Source organism: Vigna angularis, chromosome 5 (assembly GCF_016808095.1).
Source record: "Vigna angularis cultivar LongXiaoDou No.4 chromosome 5, ASM1680809v1, whole genome shotgun sequence".
Classification (NCBI taxonomy): domain Eukaryota; kingdom Viridiplantae; phylum Streptophyta; class Magnoliopsida; order Fabales; family Fabaceae; genus Vigna; species Vigna angularis.
In genome coordinates this window covers 6,078,832-6,096,167 of record NC_068974.1, presented here as the reverse complement: position 1 = coordinate 6,096,167, position 17,336 = coordinate 6,078,832, and the positions used below count along the sequence as shown (strand labels likewise).

General features: G+C 33.2%; 1 protein-coding gene across 2 annotated transcripts; it reads left to right on the top strand.

Moving 5' to 3' along the window:
• The first annotated feature begins 2,630 nt into the window (after positions 1-2,630).
• Positions 2,631-8,500, top strand: LOC108338854 (uncharacterized). Of its 2 annotated transcripts, none has more exons than XM_017575901.2 (5): positions 2,631-2,788; positions 6,599-6,753; positions 6,831-6,918; positions 7,612-7,764; positions 8,275-8,500. In XM_017575901.2, exons 2-5 carry the CDS (start codon positions 6,621-6,623, stop codon positions 8,306-8,308), a joined length of 408 nt encoding a protein of 135 aa, XP_017431390.1. In that variant the 5' UTR covers positions 2,631-2,788; positions 6,599-6,620; the 3' UTR covers positions 8,309-8,500. The 2 variants fall into 2 exon arrangements, with proteins under 2 accessions (XP_017431390.1, XP_052733532.1); XM_052877572.1 differs by having other exon boundaries at positions 2,664-2,814.
• The last annotated feature ends 8,836 nt before the right edge of the window (positions 8,501-17,336 follow it).

Sequence of the window (17,336 nt, the reverse complement as noted above, 5' to 3'; positions counted from 1 at the left end):
GAGCAGGGTCGCTGAGCAAGGGGTTGAGGTCTGGAAACACTGTAAGTTTTATTCGCACAACGAGCAAGGTCGTTGAGCGAGAGATTTTGGGTCTAGGGGTACTGTATGTGTATTCGCACAACGACCCAGCTCGCTCTGCGAGAGAACTCTGTGGTCGCTCAACGATTGTATGCGCTAAGTGACTGGTCCAGGTTTTTGGTTTACTCTTTCATTCCTTATTCTTAACTGATTTGAATGATGTATTGATTCAATTGGAAATGATGTATGATTATGTATGAGTTTATATAAGTATCAAATGTCTGATGTGAGATTCAAAGTGAATGTATGTGGTTCAAGGTTGTGGAAAGAGTTCCAAGGAGAAATTTCTTATTGTGATTTCAAGAGGGACTAATATAAGTTGTAAGAAGCCGATATGATGGTTATCCTGAACCTCTAATGATCATCTGTGCTCAATTAGAGAGTGATGAGTCATGTCGTGAGAGGAGCAGGAGGTCCTAGCACTAGTACAAAAATAACGTATAATGTTGAATATTTTGGGCCTTTCACGTCGAATTCGAGGCCAACATCATATTGAGAGACGTTAAATTGACGTCGAATTTTGTCAATATTTGATGTTAATCAATTTTTTTTAATTAATTGTGATCCTTTTGTACAATTCTACAAGACCTGAAAAGTAGAAAAACATCAAATTTCAGTTTTTGGTATTTTATAAAACATGAACTATGAACGTGTAATGTAGTATCAACAACAAACAACAATAACCAATAACAAACAAGTTCAATCAAACAACAACAACAACGAACAAGTTCAACCAAACAACAACAACAACAAACAAGTTCAAAAAAAAAACAACAAACAAGTTCAACAATTAAGTTCTTCAAAACGAAAACGAAAGCTAACCTTCAAAAGGTGGATTTGTCGGAATAAAGTGTCGTCACAAGTGAGAGAGAAAGCATACTACGCATATGAAGGACAAGAACACAAAAATAATTGGTCAAAACAAACGAAAATCATACATAAAGTAGTTAATTAACATGCATTTGTATCAAATGAAAGAAATATTACATGTGTGGTCATCAAACTTTGTTCGAGAAAAGTTTGAGAAGAGAAGAGGGTCTCGCGTGCTAAGATAAAGTGAATGAATTTTAAATCTCTGGCTCAAATTTTTATTGAATTCACTAACCTTTTGACGTCTAAGATTGAGGCATTCGATACTTTATATCCTTTTACGTCGAATTACAATTTTAAACGACGTCTAATAATTGCATTTATTTACAAAACTGCCACCTGTCATTTTTAACGTTGGCTATTCAGTAGTTGGACGTTAAACGCATGACGTTATACGTTGTTTTTGCACTAGTGTAACCTGAGGGCATTTCTTCATGGTGGCAAAGGGCATTTTAAGGACTAACCCTATGTGGCAGCTTTGAGTGGGTCAGTTGTTCCACCACACAGGTGCAGAACTATTCATGGCTCGACAGTTATACTAGATGGTAAAGGATTTGGCCAAGCCTGAGTCAGTATATAGAGAAATAATATGAAATATATGGTGTGCTTGAACTTGTATATTGCGTTTATTTTAGTATGAATGATTTTTTTTTCAACTAGTTTACCCTTGCTTTTGTGTTTGCCTGTCTATGTATTGTTTTCTCTTTTACAATGATCACCTTAACTGGTGTGAGCTTAGGGATGACATCTTTCAGGGAATCCATCGGTTTGTTGAGAGAGAAACAACCGAATAGAGAGTTTTACTCTTCAAGGGTAGAATCTTCTGTTATAGTAGTTTGTAGTTTTCTGGTAAGTTATCATTCATGTAATATTTTATAATAAGTTACTGATGTTGAAGCAGTTTCATAAAAGTCCTCTCAAGAATGATTTTTTTTTTGGTTTGATAGTAAAAACTTTGATTTTTTAACTCCGAATATCAATTTAATTAATAAAGAAACACTTGTTTATTAATTTGGGAAAACAACAATGAGAAGACAGACTTTTACTTTATACACTCTCAATATCTAGCTGCACCCTCATAATTTTCAAAATGACTCTTTTATCTTTTGAAATAGTAACTTCCCGAGATTATATGTTTGGAAAATATTTTGAAAAAACTTGAATTTTTAGAACATGATTTTTAAAATAAATTTTTTGGAATAAAATTTCTAAAAAAAACTTATCAAAACACATGAAATGAATGTATTACAGGAAGGATAGTATATAGGCAACAATGACAAAAGCAGGACACAATACCGAGAGAGAGTATTTTAGCCTTTTTCTCTTAGTATGGATGTGCAATTAATAATAGTAGCAATGCAAGAAAAAATAACCTAGTACAGAAATGGGCTTTTTGTGACAAGTTTTCCAGGAGCTACGTTTACTTCCTTCACCCCATAATTATTATATGTATTCCTATAACTTTTTGGACTTTTAGCTCCAAACCAAAAGTAAACAATACATCCACTCTAACAATGAGCTTTCTAGAACACTTATTCTAATATTTTATATACGCCGAGGCTATTTTAGTATTTTACTTGCGTGAAGCAAGTTATAATAATGGGTGTGTAAGAAGTAGAAGCCTGATACAGTAGACAACGTTTGAGGCTCATGAGCCCACATAACACAATATTTTCTCTCTTTTCATTTGGATGCAGTCATAATAAAATGTGAACAAGTAAGAAGATACCAGTGTTGTGTAGGTTAGCGGTTGCAGTGCCAGTCTGTTTCGGATTTCATTTTTCACTCTTTCAACCAAACGACGCCTCTCTAACCGTTTCTCGGAGGATTCCGGTTTCAGGTACTCATCCCTTCCGTTCCCTCTCGGTAGGGTTTTTCTCACTCTCTGTAATCATGATCTCTTATGCCTCTAATTCATCTTTTACTCATTTACTTTCATTTTCCTTTGCAATTTCGAAAATATTTACGTCCGTTTAGAAATTTTCGTTTGACGATTAGGTTTGCGCACGCTCCTTAGACTATTACAGATTCACGATGTTGAATTCCGCAAACGTTTTAAGATAGTGAACCTTTCTTTAGAATTTCGTCTCTCATCTTTGTTCCGAATTCGCAACAGTGACATAATTGTCTGTTTCCATGTTGTAATCGATATTTCTGCTTATGTGTTTCTGAAAACTTCAATCTCTACTGGTAAGGTAAGGAAATTAAATATAATATGAACAATTTCAATAATTTGGAATTTGGATAATTTCGTTTCAGCTCTTTGGCTGGTGTTATGGATTGTAAATTTCCACTAGGTTTTTGTTATGTCATATGTGCGTGCGGGGCATCGTTTCTCTCCAGAACCAAAAATGTACTGCTGACTTATTGACAGCTGTTTAAGTGTGTTCTTTCTTACACGCTGAAGTTTGCTCAAACGTTCTCTTGATGGTGATGTGTTGTTAGAAAAAAAATATAAATGGTCTATTGTTTTTTCCCTTTCACTATGAAATGGTGGATGCGTCAGTCCGATGTGATATTATTTTTATCCAGTTGACTTCGTAAACTGAGGATTCTTGATAGTAAGATTTGTGAGAAATGTTATAAGTTGCGGATGTGTTGCAGTTGCAGATACTTGAAAACCTTGGATGTTGTGGCGGTTGGGGACCATTTATTAAAACCTTGTTTGTTAGTAAGTGGTAATACTGGGAAAATTTTACACTGCTGTTGAATGATTCTTTTTTCCCCTTTTAATTTTTTTTATGCTATACCTTAAAATCTGTGAAAATTGAAATTAGAATGCAGAAGTTATGACTTAATATTTTTACTGCTTCCTATCTAGCACTACATTGAGATGTATGCAGTATACATTGAGATGTATGCAGTATACATTGAGACTTCAAAATCCAATTCAATGGGTTGGTTGTTTGATGCCAAATGAACTTCATCCCTTATTTTTAAGATCCTATATCAGGTATGACTGGACACAACTTATGGTATAAATGGACGATACTGAATTCTCTTGTCTATTTGATGTTTCTTGAAATAAAAAGGTTGTCCTCAAGTTGGCCTTTTTTGATATTTTGTATGTTGTAGTTGTTTCAAGACTGCAAATTAGATTACTACAATAACTAAAGAAGCTCAACAATGAAACTTGTTGAGTCAAATACTTTTTTATTCTATTGTTTGTCATTTGACACGGTTTGGATTAAATTATTTCCTTGTTTTAGTTTCAGAGGTACTAGTTTATATATTACTGTTTCACGGTGTGCTTGGTAGCTTTGGTAGGGACTTGAGTAGGATGGGATGCTTAGTGGAATATTTGAGTGTTTGATTCACCATCCTTATTGGCTAGCTTTTAAGTTTTCGTTCTCCAAATGCTTGGGTGCTTATCAATTAGTATTAGAGTTGGTTGTCAATGTATTTGGAGAGGGTTATGGAGGCTTTTGACCCATTAGAAAGTTAAGTGAAATGTAATTAAGCAAAGTGTCATTTAGTTTAATTTGTTGAGACATCCTCTTTTAGGAACGGTGCTATGATGGGGACTTTGGGTAGTATGTGGTGCCTAAGTCCCACATTTAGTTGTATGAGTTGCTTAGCAAAGTATTTAAATGTTTTGCTCTCCTTTAATGACTAGCTTTTGAGGGTGGTTACCAAAGTGCTTGGCTGTTATCAAGAGGAAAGACATGGAAGAGCAAAGAAATTAAGAGATGTTGACAAGTGTGCATTGTTTGGGTTGGTGGAAATGACCAAGTAAACACTTTGGCAAACTAACAGGTTAAATCGATCAGACCAGACCTAAAAAAAAATATTTTAACAAACTAATAAGCCAGGCTTTGGCAGCCATACTTTGGCAAGGGCTTACTTGATCCGACTATTTCTATTTTTTGGGTTAATGTCAGAATTTGTAATCCATTAGTCCTTGTTTTTGTCATGATGGATCCACATTCACATTCACCTCTGGTTTGATTTGTATTTGTTGCCGCTTTTTGTTATGATGCTTGAAAGACAATTTTGCTTGTACTTGTAAGGTATTGTTTCCCTTTTAACATTTTGGGTTAGGGTTCCGGAATTTCACATTAATTCGCATTTATAATTTTTTTCCAATCTTCTGTAAAAAGAAGTCTTGTTTGCTGTTTTATCTTAGTTGTGTATTGTGCTGCATGTTAGAATATGGTGAGGAGCTTATCATCGAACTTGCTGGGCTTTTGTGCTCTCTATTACTTTAGCTATGAATCACATGATTAGTGCTAATTGTGGTGATCAAGGACAACATAATGTTGTGTTTCTACTTGTTATTTAAACATATGCTTCAATTAATCTTGACTCAATAGTACGATAACATTTGTGCCTTACAACTCAAAGTTGTTAAGATACTCAACAACAAAACACAACAGTATTTATCACATCTTAACGAATACATATTTTAATTCTAAACCCTATTATAAAATTACATATTAAAACACTGAACATATATAACAGTATAACAACAATATTAAAATCTCCATACCCAGTTTCCATTATTAAACCTTACTTCAAAATTTCAACCACTAGTTTCAAAACATTAAAACATATTTCAAAATTTAAAATCCTAATTTATTCAACCTTTAAAAGTAAAATCCAGAGTTTAAAATAGTCAACCAAACTATAAAATTGTAATCCGTACTTTAAAATATGAAGTCTGTTTTAAAATTTTAACTCCTGGTTCAAATTATTAAACCATAATTAAAATTATAATCCCCACTACAAAATAATTAACCCTAGTTTAAAACTTATATTTGTAGTTTAAAATATCATACCAAACTTTAGAATCTTAATCCCTACTTTAAAATATTAAGTCTGTTTGAAAATTTTAGTCCCCAATTAAAAATATTAGGTCTGTTTTAAAATTTTAATCCCTGGTTTAAGGTATTAAACCCTAATTTGAAATTATAATCCCTACCTCGAAAATATTGAACTTTATTTCAAATTTTAAATCCATAGTTTTAAATAATAAAAACTGATTAATAATATTATCAAACCCCATCTTTCAAATTTCATTGTCAACATCAAAATATTAAACCCCTACTTTAAATTATGCCAAAATGATGGTTAAATTATCTAACCCTTCTTTATAATTGTAATCCCTAATTTTAAACATTATAGTCTACTACAAAAGTTTTAAAATATATTGAAATTCACTTTAAAAATTAATAGATACAAAAATATATGGTAAAAGAGACTATCAACTAAATAAATGAAATCATGTACAGATAAAATTAAAATATACTTGAGTAATTACTATTATGCTTAGTAATGGTTAGAAACTAAATTTTAAATAGAATTAATAAAAATAGTTTTTTAAAGATATTGAAAGTAACTAAATTTGAAATTCAATTAATAAAGATATTGAAAGTAATTGTATTAATTATAACAAGACTTATGATTGGAATATAATAATTATAATGTAGAGTTTTTTTATTTTTTCATATGTAGAAAAAGAAAATATAACTTTAATTGTAAGAATGAAAATTTTAATTTTTTCAGTTTAAAAATTCAAATTTTAAATTAAACTGTATAGAAAAGTTGCCGATACTCTTCTTTTCCCCTTCTATCCTCTCGAATCAAACAAGATAGTGCAATACTCAATGTATAACTGCAGTATATAAAGCTAACAGTGTTGTTTGGTTAGGTGTGACGGAAGAGAAGGGAAGATGGACTTATTGGAGGTATGGGCAATCTTCGGCCCCGGCGTCGCCGGCACCGTCTTCGGCGTCGGTTGGTGGATCTGGCTCGACGCCGTCGTTTGCAGTTCCATCACTGTTCCCTTCCTTCACTACCTTCCTGGTGAGTGCTCAATTTCTCATCTCTCTCGCTCTTTCAATTTTAGGGTTTATGGTAATCGATTCTACTTTTGATTATAGGAATTTTCGCATCTCTTGCGGCTTTGATGTTCAATTGCGTTAGAAAAGAAGACATCGATTATTCTCCCTATGACGAAGGGGAGTGGAGGTACTCAATACATTTATTAGTCAATTTATGTTTGCCTAGCACTCTGGTTGAGGTCTCATCTTTCGAGTAATATTCCTGACAATATTGTGAGGAATGTTTTTGTAATTTTTGTGTCTGGGCTGTTTTTGTGCTTGTATCACGTATTTGTCCAAACTAACAAGTTAAAAGAACAGCTGAGTTGTAGTATGCTTGTTCTTTGGACATTAGTTTTTCATAAAGGTGCTATTTTTCTACTAAAACACTGATCACTAATTAAATGCTTCTAGACTTTTGAGGTAATAGTTCTCGTTCACTTTTACCGTTCCTCTAAACTGCTATCAATAAGAATAGAAACACATTGAATTTGAAGTCTAGTGATTAATTGTGAGGAGACATGGTGATCATTTTAGTACTTAGCCTGTACAAGCAGATAATGGATAATAACAACAACAAAAGCTTTATTCCACTAGAAAGCAGATAACGAACATGCTATAAAAGATATATGTGCACAGGCATCTTTATTTTATTTGACCGAGAATGTGAACATGCAAGAGGGGTAAAAGTGAAGCATGCCTTTGTCATAGGTGCATGTTGTGTCTTTCATCAAATTTACTAGGCAATGTGTGATAGTCGTATAATTTCTGCTTTTAGCGCCAAGTATCCCTGCCCCTTTATTGTCTTATGAATTTCTTTTGACCATTTTCTTGTTGACAGATTAAAGTTGTGGCTCTTCATTGCCTATGTTGTATCCTTTGTTTCTTTGGCTGGATCAGCAGGTCTACTGATCCAAGATTCACTTGATAAATCTGCACCTTCAGTTTGGACTGGAGTTGCAGGTGTTTTGCAGTGTGTTTGTGTCTTGATCAGGTAAGTGCTATTTGAACATGTTATGTCTTCTTCATCTTTCTTGCTTCTCTTGAAAGCCGATGCAATCACATGGAGTTATTTATCATTGTCTGAAAGCCTTATGTTGGCTCAGGCTCCACCTGTGTGCAAAAGTACCTTGTTTTTGCAATTTGTGTCGAAAATTATAAGCGTAGAAGGCTAAAAATGATAAAGAGATGTTCACGGAAGTTTATTTAGAAAGCTCTTTCAAAACGATTTTTGAACTGTTCGCATTTGCATCTAAATTTTATTTCAATTGTGTATTTGGGATAGCAATTAACTATTATGATCCTAATTTCTAATGTCTTGATTGTAAATAAATTTATCCAAAAACAGCTTGAAAATCCAACTAAGTATTCCTCGGATTCCATCTGTTAAAGCTTAAAACGGATAAATTTTTAAGATTGTTTACATTTCTTTGTAGCATGAATGACTGCACTTTTTATTTTCTTCTTCGTTACTTATATTTCAATTTGAATTGATTGCATACAGTGGACTGGTATATTGGACTTCTCATCCTGAATAAGGTGCACCAATATATGACTTGTAGCGTCAAACTCGACCAGGTTATATCCACCCATGTATTATCTTGTTTATTTTATGTAACGGAAAATAGCTGGCTTATGTAAATCGGTAAATGTAAATTGTGCTAACAATCTTGAGCCTCTGGGTATATTGGTGTTTATTGATAAATATATGTTAACTGAAGTAATTTCAATCGCATGGTGTTGGTATTTATTAAGATCCCTACCCGCACGCCCCACCCATCGTCTCCGTATTTTCAATTCAGAGCATATATGAAAGGAAGCTCTTTACGGTTATAATTGAGAATATGTTGATTTCATTTATGTTTGGCTAGAGAAACTTTCTCGAGGATTTATATTGTTGTGTACGAAAGCTTTTGTCAATAACATTATTCACTGTGAACGCCTTAGGTGGTACTTGGCAGTGATTCCCATAAACAATTATGTCATCCTTCATTTATACTCTTAACAGTTGCTGCTTCTTTGAAAAACTATATAAATGGGCCAAAGCCCAGCAGAATAATTACAATTCCAGGTAAACAAGGGTATGAAAGCCCATGCATACTCAGCTTGAGTCAATAACTCGATACGCTGGTGGAAAGGTTTGTTTTGATGTTAATTGCCCTTGTTGGATGTTGTAGAAATTTGGCATTTTGATATTACATTTTTATGCTTTTGGTAGATCGTTGTGGAGTTCTCTGTGCAAGGGCTTTCTGTGGCTGCAAATATGACGTGGTTGGATTCTGATCATTAGTATTTTTTTTGCATCAATAAAATTCTCGGCATCTTCCCATTATTCCGAAATGTAATAAATACATTCTGGAAAATTTATTTTGAAATGAATGGTGGTTAAAATTTTTGGGATGGTGGAAAAGAAACAGCCATGAATGTGTCATGTCATGGTCCCTTTCTCTATAAAATTAGTCTTGGACATTCTTTCATGATCATAGATCTCATTCACAAATTCTTTATGCTTGAACTCTTGCAACTTTGCAGGGGATACTACATCCCTCCACCTGCATTAGTTTCAACTCCGCTGACAGTAGTTTTTTGAGGATTCACTATTGTTGAAATTCAAACTAGGAGTTTATGTGCGAAGGAATTGTAGCTATTTTTAGGTGCAGTTGCAAACTATTGTTGCACACCTATTCAATTTACCTTTACCTTAATATTGTTGAGCCCATTTTATATAAGTAAAAGAACAAATTAATTGGATAATCTATAATGCTTTAGTTTAAAAGTATTGCCAATTAATGAAAATCACGACCCTATCAAAGTACTATGTTTTATAAAATTAATTTTCATTATTCTCTCTTGATTTTACTTTTCCAAAATATTTTAATTAAATTTGCCTTAATTTAGCTAAGACTCGAAGGAGAATATGGATATATGACAATTGTTGAGATGACATTCTACAATATCATGTGTTTGTTTTTCATAATCATATGCAATATGAAATAGGCATGAATTTATATTCCTAGTTATGTGAGTACTCATTTCCAAATATTGCATTTACGTATGATGTTGTAAGCATTCAATGTATTTTACCAATTCAAATGTATTCTCCATGAAAGACACGTTTAGCATGTATTCAAAGTTACGAGAAGATCTTTACCACGTGTGGGAGTGACTAAGTGTAGTTTTAATCAATAGGATGATTTTTGGGTTGTTAACGAAGACCTATACCGCGTATTGAGATTCATGTAAATTTAATTTGAGTTTTAGACCTATACTGGTTTTGAAATAAATTTTAATAATATTGATAATTGTGTAGATTGAGATCCATAATACACTAAAAGAAAAAAGAGATGTGGGCAAAATGTGAAGTAAAAAATGCGAGAAATTTTTTTACATTCAACACCATTTTAGAGTAACTTATCGGATCATCTCAATAGTAAAAGAAATAAAATCCAACATACAATAGTAAAATTTTAATTTATTAGATTAAAGTTTAATAGACCTGTTGTTTGACTTTGATTATGTATTTAAACAACAAAGTATTAAATATAATTTCTAAGCATCAAATTCTGTTAAACAAATTCAAGTATTAAAATTTATGCATTTAAACAACATAGGTGTTTAGGTGTCTTGTTTAAGCGATGCAAGTAATATGACTGAATAAATGCAAGTGCTTTGTTCATGTTCTTCGTCTGAAACTTTTGTTTGGGAAGATGATAACAACATTTCATTTGACGTACCAAGCCTTGATAATTTCATAGCACACATTATGTTTATACTTTCTTATTTTGCACAGGCAGGCAGAGATTTTTTGCTTCTTCGTTTTTTCAAGAGAATATCACAATATTTTGTTGATCAAGATCCATTGAAAAATCTGCTAAAAGTTGTTTCATGTAAACAATTTCAAGAGAATATCATAAAAGTTGTTTCAGGTAGCTATATCAGTTGTTTTGCTTAAAGTGAAAATAAACTACCTATCCTAGGCTCGATATACCATGCGTATAAGAGGATTTGTGCAAAGAAATCATACACAAGTAATGTTTAATTAAGAGTATTTATTGTGTCTCTAAGCTCCAAGTACGGGAAAATAATAATTGAATATAAAGGATTTTACGAAGGTTCTTTTATTCTATTTTCTATATAATATGAAGAAGAAAAATTGACGAAACTCTTACAACAAAAATGAGAATAAACTCTTGTAATTTTAAGTTTTGTATTTCTGGAAAAGAATATTGTTTGTACTTATGAGCAACTTAAAAGAGTAAGTAAAGAATATTTGACCTTAACCATGAGTGTTTTAACCAATATTCAAGTTTTATCTAAGAATGATTGTGTTCCAAAGAATTTTTGGTCTTAGAAAAAAGTGACCATGTTTTAAATAATACTTGGTCTTAATTAGGAGTGGTTATTTTTCAAAAAATAATTAATCTTATTCAGGATTGGTTGCATTCCAAAAATTACTTATGTTTAGGCAAGAATGTTTGGGTCCAAAGTGTTAACACCTTGGCTACTATATATTTGTTACTTATTTAGAAATTGGTAGTGAAATTTTTTGTATGCATGGAGATTTTCTTTTATATATATATATATATATATATATATATATATATATATATATATATATATATATATATGTGTGTGTGTGCGCGTGTGTCAATATGTTACATCATTCAAGTATATATAATAAAAATATATATTTTCTGTATAATACTAATAGTTCTACATGGAGGATTATCTATGTATTTAATCTCTAGTAAAGACATTAAAGCTAAGTCATGCATGCATGTGCCTTGAAATGGTTCAAAGTAAATCTATATTTACTTGTGATCATGGTGATATGCTTACTTCTACGATTTGATGTATGTGTAGGTAGTTAGGACATTCTATAAGAGTAAAAGCTCTAAGAGCACCCTATGAGTTAGGGGTTTTTAATCTAGTATGGGAAGTTAGTAATATTTTGTGTGTATTTAAGATTGATTAGTATAATTGATTAGTTTGTATGCGATTTTGGCTTATTCAAAGTTAAATATTTAGATGCATGAAAATTGTGATGTTAGTGGAATTTGTTTTAAATATATGTTGTACAGGTGAATTTTAGGTGATGAACCATTACGAAGTATCATATTGGTCAAATTGGTCCATTAATGCATTTTTAACTTTTACTTATGCATTTTTATAAAATAGTAAACGTGTATGAGTAGTGAGATTGTCCAAATTGATAATATGATATGTCTGGGGATTTTGGTTTTATGCAGACTTGTTGAACGAGTCAAACCTTCGTTGAGTAGAGCAAAAAATAAAATCATAGTGAACTCCAAACCGTTCCACTCATTGGACAAGTTAGAGCTCGCTGGGTGAACTTGATAAACAAGTTGTAAGGCGCTTAGACGTTGGGTGAGCGGAATGGTCATTAGGAAAAAATCAATTTTAGAAATACAAACAGGCGTGCGTGGTTTGGTTGCTTAATAAGCCTAGCCTCGTTGGGCAAATTTCAAGGAATTTTAGCCTTCAGAGGCCTAAGTCATTGAGCAAATCTCTTTTCATTGGGCGAGTATACCTCTAGGGATGTCTTGCTAAGAGAAAAGAGCATTTACTGAGCGAGTTTATGATGATTGGGTGAAATGTGATAAAGGGAAAACATGAAATTTATTGAATGAAATTTAGATTTAATTGAAATATATGATTGAATGGTAACATTATTTGTATGAATATGGTTAATTTAAAAAACGAAGAAGAGATACACATTTAACACTTTTAAAAGAATTCTAAACAAAACACTACTAATATTAAATTAACTATTTATATTTTTTTAATAATGCATTGATTAATTTCTTATTAAATATATTTTATTGACTAATTATTTTTAAGAGTAAAAAAAGTATAATAATTAATTCTCTACAAATTTATATATAGGTTTCTTAAGGTCATACCTTCTATTCAAATTTTGGATCCTTAAAAAGAAAAAAAAGAAAAGAGATAAAGAAAAAGTTGAGATAAAAGCTATTGGAGTTATAATCATGATCATGATTCTTTTGAGTTTTATACCAACTAAATTAAATAGAAAAACTAATGGAGTGTTATTCAAAGTTAAATGTGCATTCAAATGTGATCCTCAATAACTATTTATCGAATTTTATTCAAATTGTATTCAGGATTGTGAATCACATTGTAGTAAATCATCATATGATCCTATTTATAAATGTTTTACTAGTTGTGGCTTAACAAAGTCCATCTCTCAAAATATTTACTTATTTCCATGGTTTACATTTTATTTAGATTTAATTTTATTAATTTTTTTTTCATTGACTTTGATAATCAACTTTCCTTGCTTATAATTTTAATCATTTACTTTACTTTCTTATCAGGTGTTCGCAGTCTTGTGAATAACATGATGAATGCAAGCATGGAAAAGTGTGCAAAAATTTTAAAATTTGAAAGAAGAACTTTTGAGTGAAAAATTGATAGAAGAAATTGTATTCCTACACAATTTTGAGAAGTAAATCTTGATCAATAAATAATATTGATCTATTTTCATACTTTTGGCTTAACGACTTTCCTTCATCTTTTATCTTCTTTTTTATTGTTGAAACTTGAATATTAATACAATTAAGGAACTTTTTTTAAGAACATTATCAGTAAGGAAAAATATTACAAAATAATCTTAAAAAAAGTGATATTTAAATTGTGTGAGAAAAATATTAAGATGTTATAATATGAATACAAACTCTAAATATGTTTAAGACAAAATTTTGTAAAATTTATGTGCATTGTGTAGGAAGGTTCAACACATACACATAGATCTCCACACTGGTAAGATATTGTCCGCTTTGGGCCACTCCAAAAGGCCTCTTACCAATAGAGATATCTTATGTGTATATAATAAACCTATGTCCATCTCTTATTTTATCCGATGTGGGACTTTGTTTGTACCCAACATCCTCCCCTCAAACAAAGGACTATGGTTCTCCACCTTCACCTCCCCTACAACGGAAGTCTTTTTCTTATCCTTGAGTACACCATGGTCAACACATGATTCATCTGGCTATCTGCCGGCCACCTGCCAAGGCTTCACCTAATCAAGGAGGGATGTACTCGTCTAAGCCCAGTCACCAGACCTGAACCATGGGCTCTAATACCATTTGTAGGAAGGTACAACACACACACACACACATACACACACACACATACACATAGATCTCCACACTGGTAAGATATTGTCCGCTTTGGGTCAAGTCCTCACGAATTTGCTTTTGGTACCACTCCAAAAGGCCTTTTACCAATGGAGGTATCTTATGTGTATATAAACCCATGTCCATCTCTTATTTTATCCAATGTGGGACTTTGTTTGTACCCAACACGTTGGATTATAACAACCCCTTTTTCTCTCTTTTTGTTTTTTTGATACCGATTTACTTTAATTTGGAAACTGTGCTAGGCGTTGCTATTTTCAAAAGGGTTGTCCGACTCCTTCTATAGGGGTCCTTTAATGCCTCTTGGTAGAGTCGTCTAACACATTCTATAGGGTCGTCAAACACTTTTTACTTATGAAAGATGTTCTACAACATTAAGTTGTCATTGAAATATACTTAAGAAATTCTTCATATTATTCATTGTAGTCAAACATCAAAAGTATTGAACACAAAATATGAGTTCAACATTTAAAGAGTACATAAAAAGAAACTTGAAAATAAAAAGGGAAACAAAATATCTAGGTTAAATCCAAGCCCTTTACTTACTTACTAGGTGTGCATCACCGTCTACTTGGAAATCTAATGCAATCATGGTAGGGCCAAGCCACAAACATTCAAGCAAACAAAGGGTAAGATAGAAAATAAATAGATATGTAAAAGTTATCATGAGTCTTAAAAGGAACATAACTCTTATCATATGCTAATCCATCATCATGTGAGAATGCATGTATCGTGAATCTAACTTTTTGAAAGAAAATTCGTGGGTTGGCTTGTGCACGTCTTAGAGACCATGAACTTGTTATACAAAGGTAGATTGAGGAAGGTGTGTAGGGCTCTATTAAAGTTTAATGTAAATTCTAGAAGAATGTAAAAAGCTCCTAAGATAAAAGAATTGAAATGTAATACAAATTCTAGAATATTATAAGAAAGCCTAAGATAGGAAGAAAAATCAATAACATTCTACGTAGGTAGAAAGCCTAGAACTTTCTACATAAGTTGTAGCTAGAATTTTCTAGAATAGTTTTGAAAGAGAGATGAGTCTATAAATACCCATGTGTACTATCATTTGAAGCATGTAGACAACATCTATAACAACTAAGACAACTACAACACTTCTTCCAACTACTATTTTCACATTTTCTCTACATTCCACTATCTCTACATTTTCTCTACACTATCAACTATTCATTTCACAACCTCAAAATAGGTTTAATCCTTTCGGACATCCCTATTTGTGTAGGGTTGTCTCAAATAGGTCCTCGTATTTATTTTTATCTCAATTAGGTCCCTATTTTTGTAAAATTGAGTCAATTGGAACCTTGCCGTTAATTTCAATAGACAGCGTTAAATTTATTGAGTCGTGGCATGCTGACGAAGCAAATTTTAATGACGTAGCACACTGAGATTGTATTAGGTGGAATTTAATTATGCATTAGGTGGAATTTAAAGCATTGTCTTCTTCCTTGGTGTCCTCTTCCTGTTAGGGTTTTTGAAGTTGTAGTGATTTCACGCAGATCATTCAAAAAGTATTTTATCTTTTATGTCAATCAGCCACCAACAACCAGTGCCTCAGTTCCGTTCATTCAATACAACATAAGGGGTTTATATATTCCAGAATCTTCAAATCTTAAACAGTAAATCCTCTTCTTGTTGGGTAATCCGGTTACCTTGGAAAGTGCATCCCAAAGAACTGAGAAGCTCAACCAGATAGAGAAAACTAGAATTACAGTACCCCCAAGCTAAAAAGAATACACCTTTCAAGATGCCTTTGGTGGCTAAGAAGTGGAACTTGGGGACAAGCGTTCAAGAAATTAGGAACAAAGTACACAAATCCCATGTCCCACTACACATTTTTAACACTTAACTAAGAAATTAGGAAGAAAGTATACAACTTTCCTCTTCCCAATTCCTCTGAACCGCTTCCGCGATCGATCAATGTTCATTCTCTGATTCAATTCCAAACCCTAACCCTATCAATTGCATTGCCCTCTTTTTCCCACCCCTTCAATGGCCAATGTCTCTATCGTTGGGGAGTGGCAGCTCCTCTACAACCGCTACTACCAAGGTCGTCGTTGCGCCCTTTGGCGGCCCGATCGTCGTCATCAGTGACGACTCCAAGATCGTCCAGCTACACACCGAGTGTGCCCTCTGCAAGCTTCGCCTCTTCTCTTCCTCCAGCGGCCGCCTCTTCTCTTATCTTCCTCCGGCGACCTAACCTCTCTCTAGGAAAAGAGTGCTTCGAGGACAACGTTGCAGATTGCGCGTTTTGGGGGAACGACTTGGTTTGCATCACCAAGGCTAACCAACTTTTCTACACGCAGATTTCAAGAACCCAAGGGCGGTGAAGCTCACGGATCCCCTGATCAATGAGATGCCTCATTCCTAGGCGTGAATGATGTTGTGATGCTTGTTGTGGAGGAGGATGACGTGTAGAGGCTCGGGGAGGGAGTTCTGCGTGGACCACTGTAGAAGATGGTGGTTTCACGCGAGGCTGTTAGCGGAGGCGGAGCTGGGAGCAGCAGCGGTGGAGAAGGTGTTGAAGTTGGTGGAGGATGCAGCGTGCGTGACGGAATGCTGAACAAGGTTCTGAAGGGGTGTGGCGACGAAGATTAGGTTTAATTATTTTGTTATCAGTCATAGTATAAATTAGGTTTAATTATTTAAAACTTGAAATAAAATAAATTACACAACCACGTGCCACGTCATTAAAATTTGCTTCGTCAGCATGCCACAACTCAATAAATTTAACGCCGTCTATTGAAATTAACGGCAAGGTTTCAATTGACTCAATTTTACAAAAATAGGGACCTAATTGAGATAAAAATAAATACGAGGACCTATTTGAGACAACCCTACACAAATAGGGATGTCTGAAAGGATTAAACCCCCCAAAATACTAACAGGCTTCACTCCATTAGCCTGACAACGTAAATCCCCTTTTGGTTTGGCTTCACATAGTCTATCAACTAGAGAACCATTCCTCCAAGTTCACAAGGGATCTCTATCAACATTTACCTATTAGGTATTTTCATCTAAACAAGTGCCATATCTACAAAGTTTGGATAGTCTCATTACCGCACCCCAAGGAAACTCACACTCTGATGTACACATTCATACAAGGTGATAAGCCTCACTTGAGGTTATTTACGTAGCAAACTCCCATGAATCGTAGGAAAAGATCAATAGATTTTGACAAGGCCCTAACTTAGATTCTACTCAATCAAACAATAGTTTTGACTTTTTTTTTTCGAGTACTACTCACCCTTATTTTGAAGCAAATTTTGACTAGTCTTGTTTAGGCTCTACATAACCCTATTCATTTTTTCCTTTGGCATGGATATATGCAAGCATACCTTTCATTGACATCATTTTATTCATTGAA

What these genes read in the sequence shown, in the direction of transcription:
- LOC108338854 (XM_017575901.2), top strand. Translation starts at nt 6,621, where the DNA reads ATGGACTTATTGGAGGTATGGGCAATCTTCGGCCCCGGCGTCGCCGGC. An exon ending in CTTCCTTCACTACCTTCCTG is followed by an intron (nt 6,754 to 6,830) that starts GTGAGTGCTCAA and finishes TTTTGATTATAG; the next exon opens with GAATTTTCGCATCTCTTGCG. An exon ending in TATGACGAAGGGGAGTGGAG is followed by an intron (nt 6,919 to 7,611) that starts GTACTCAATACA and finishes TCTTGTTGACAG; the next exon opens with ATTAAAGTTGTGGCTCTTCA.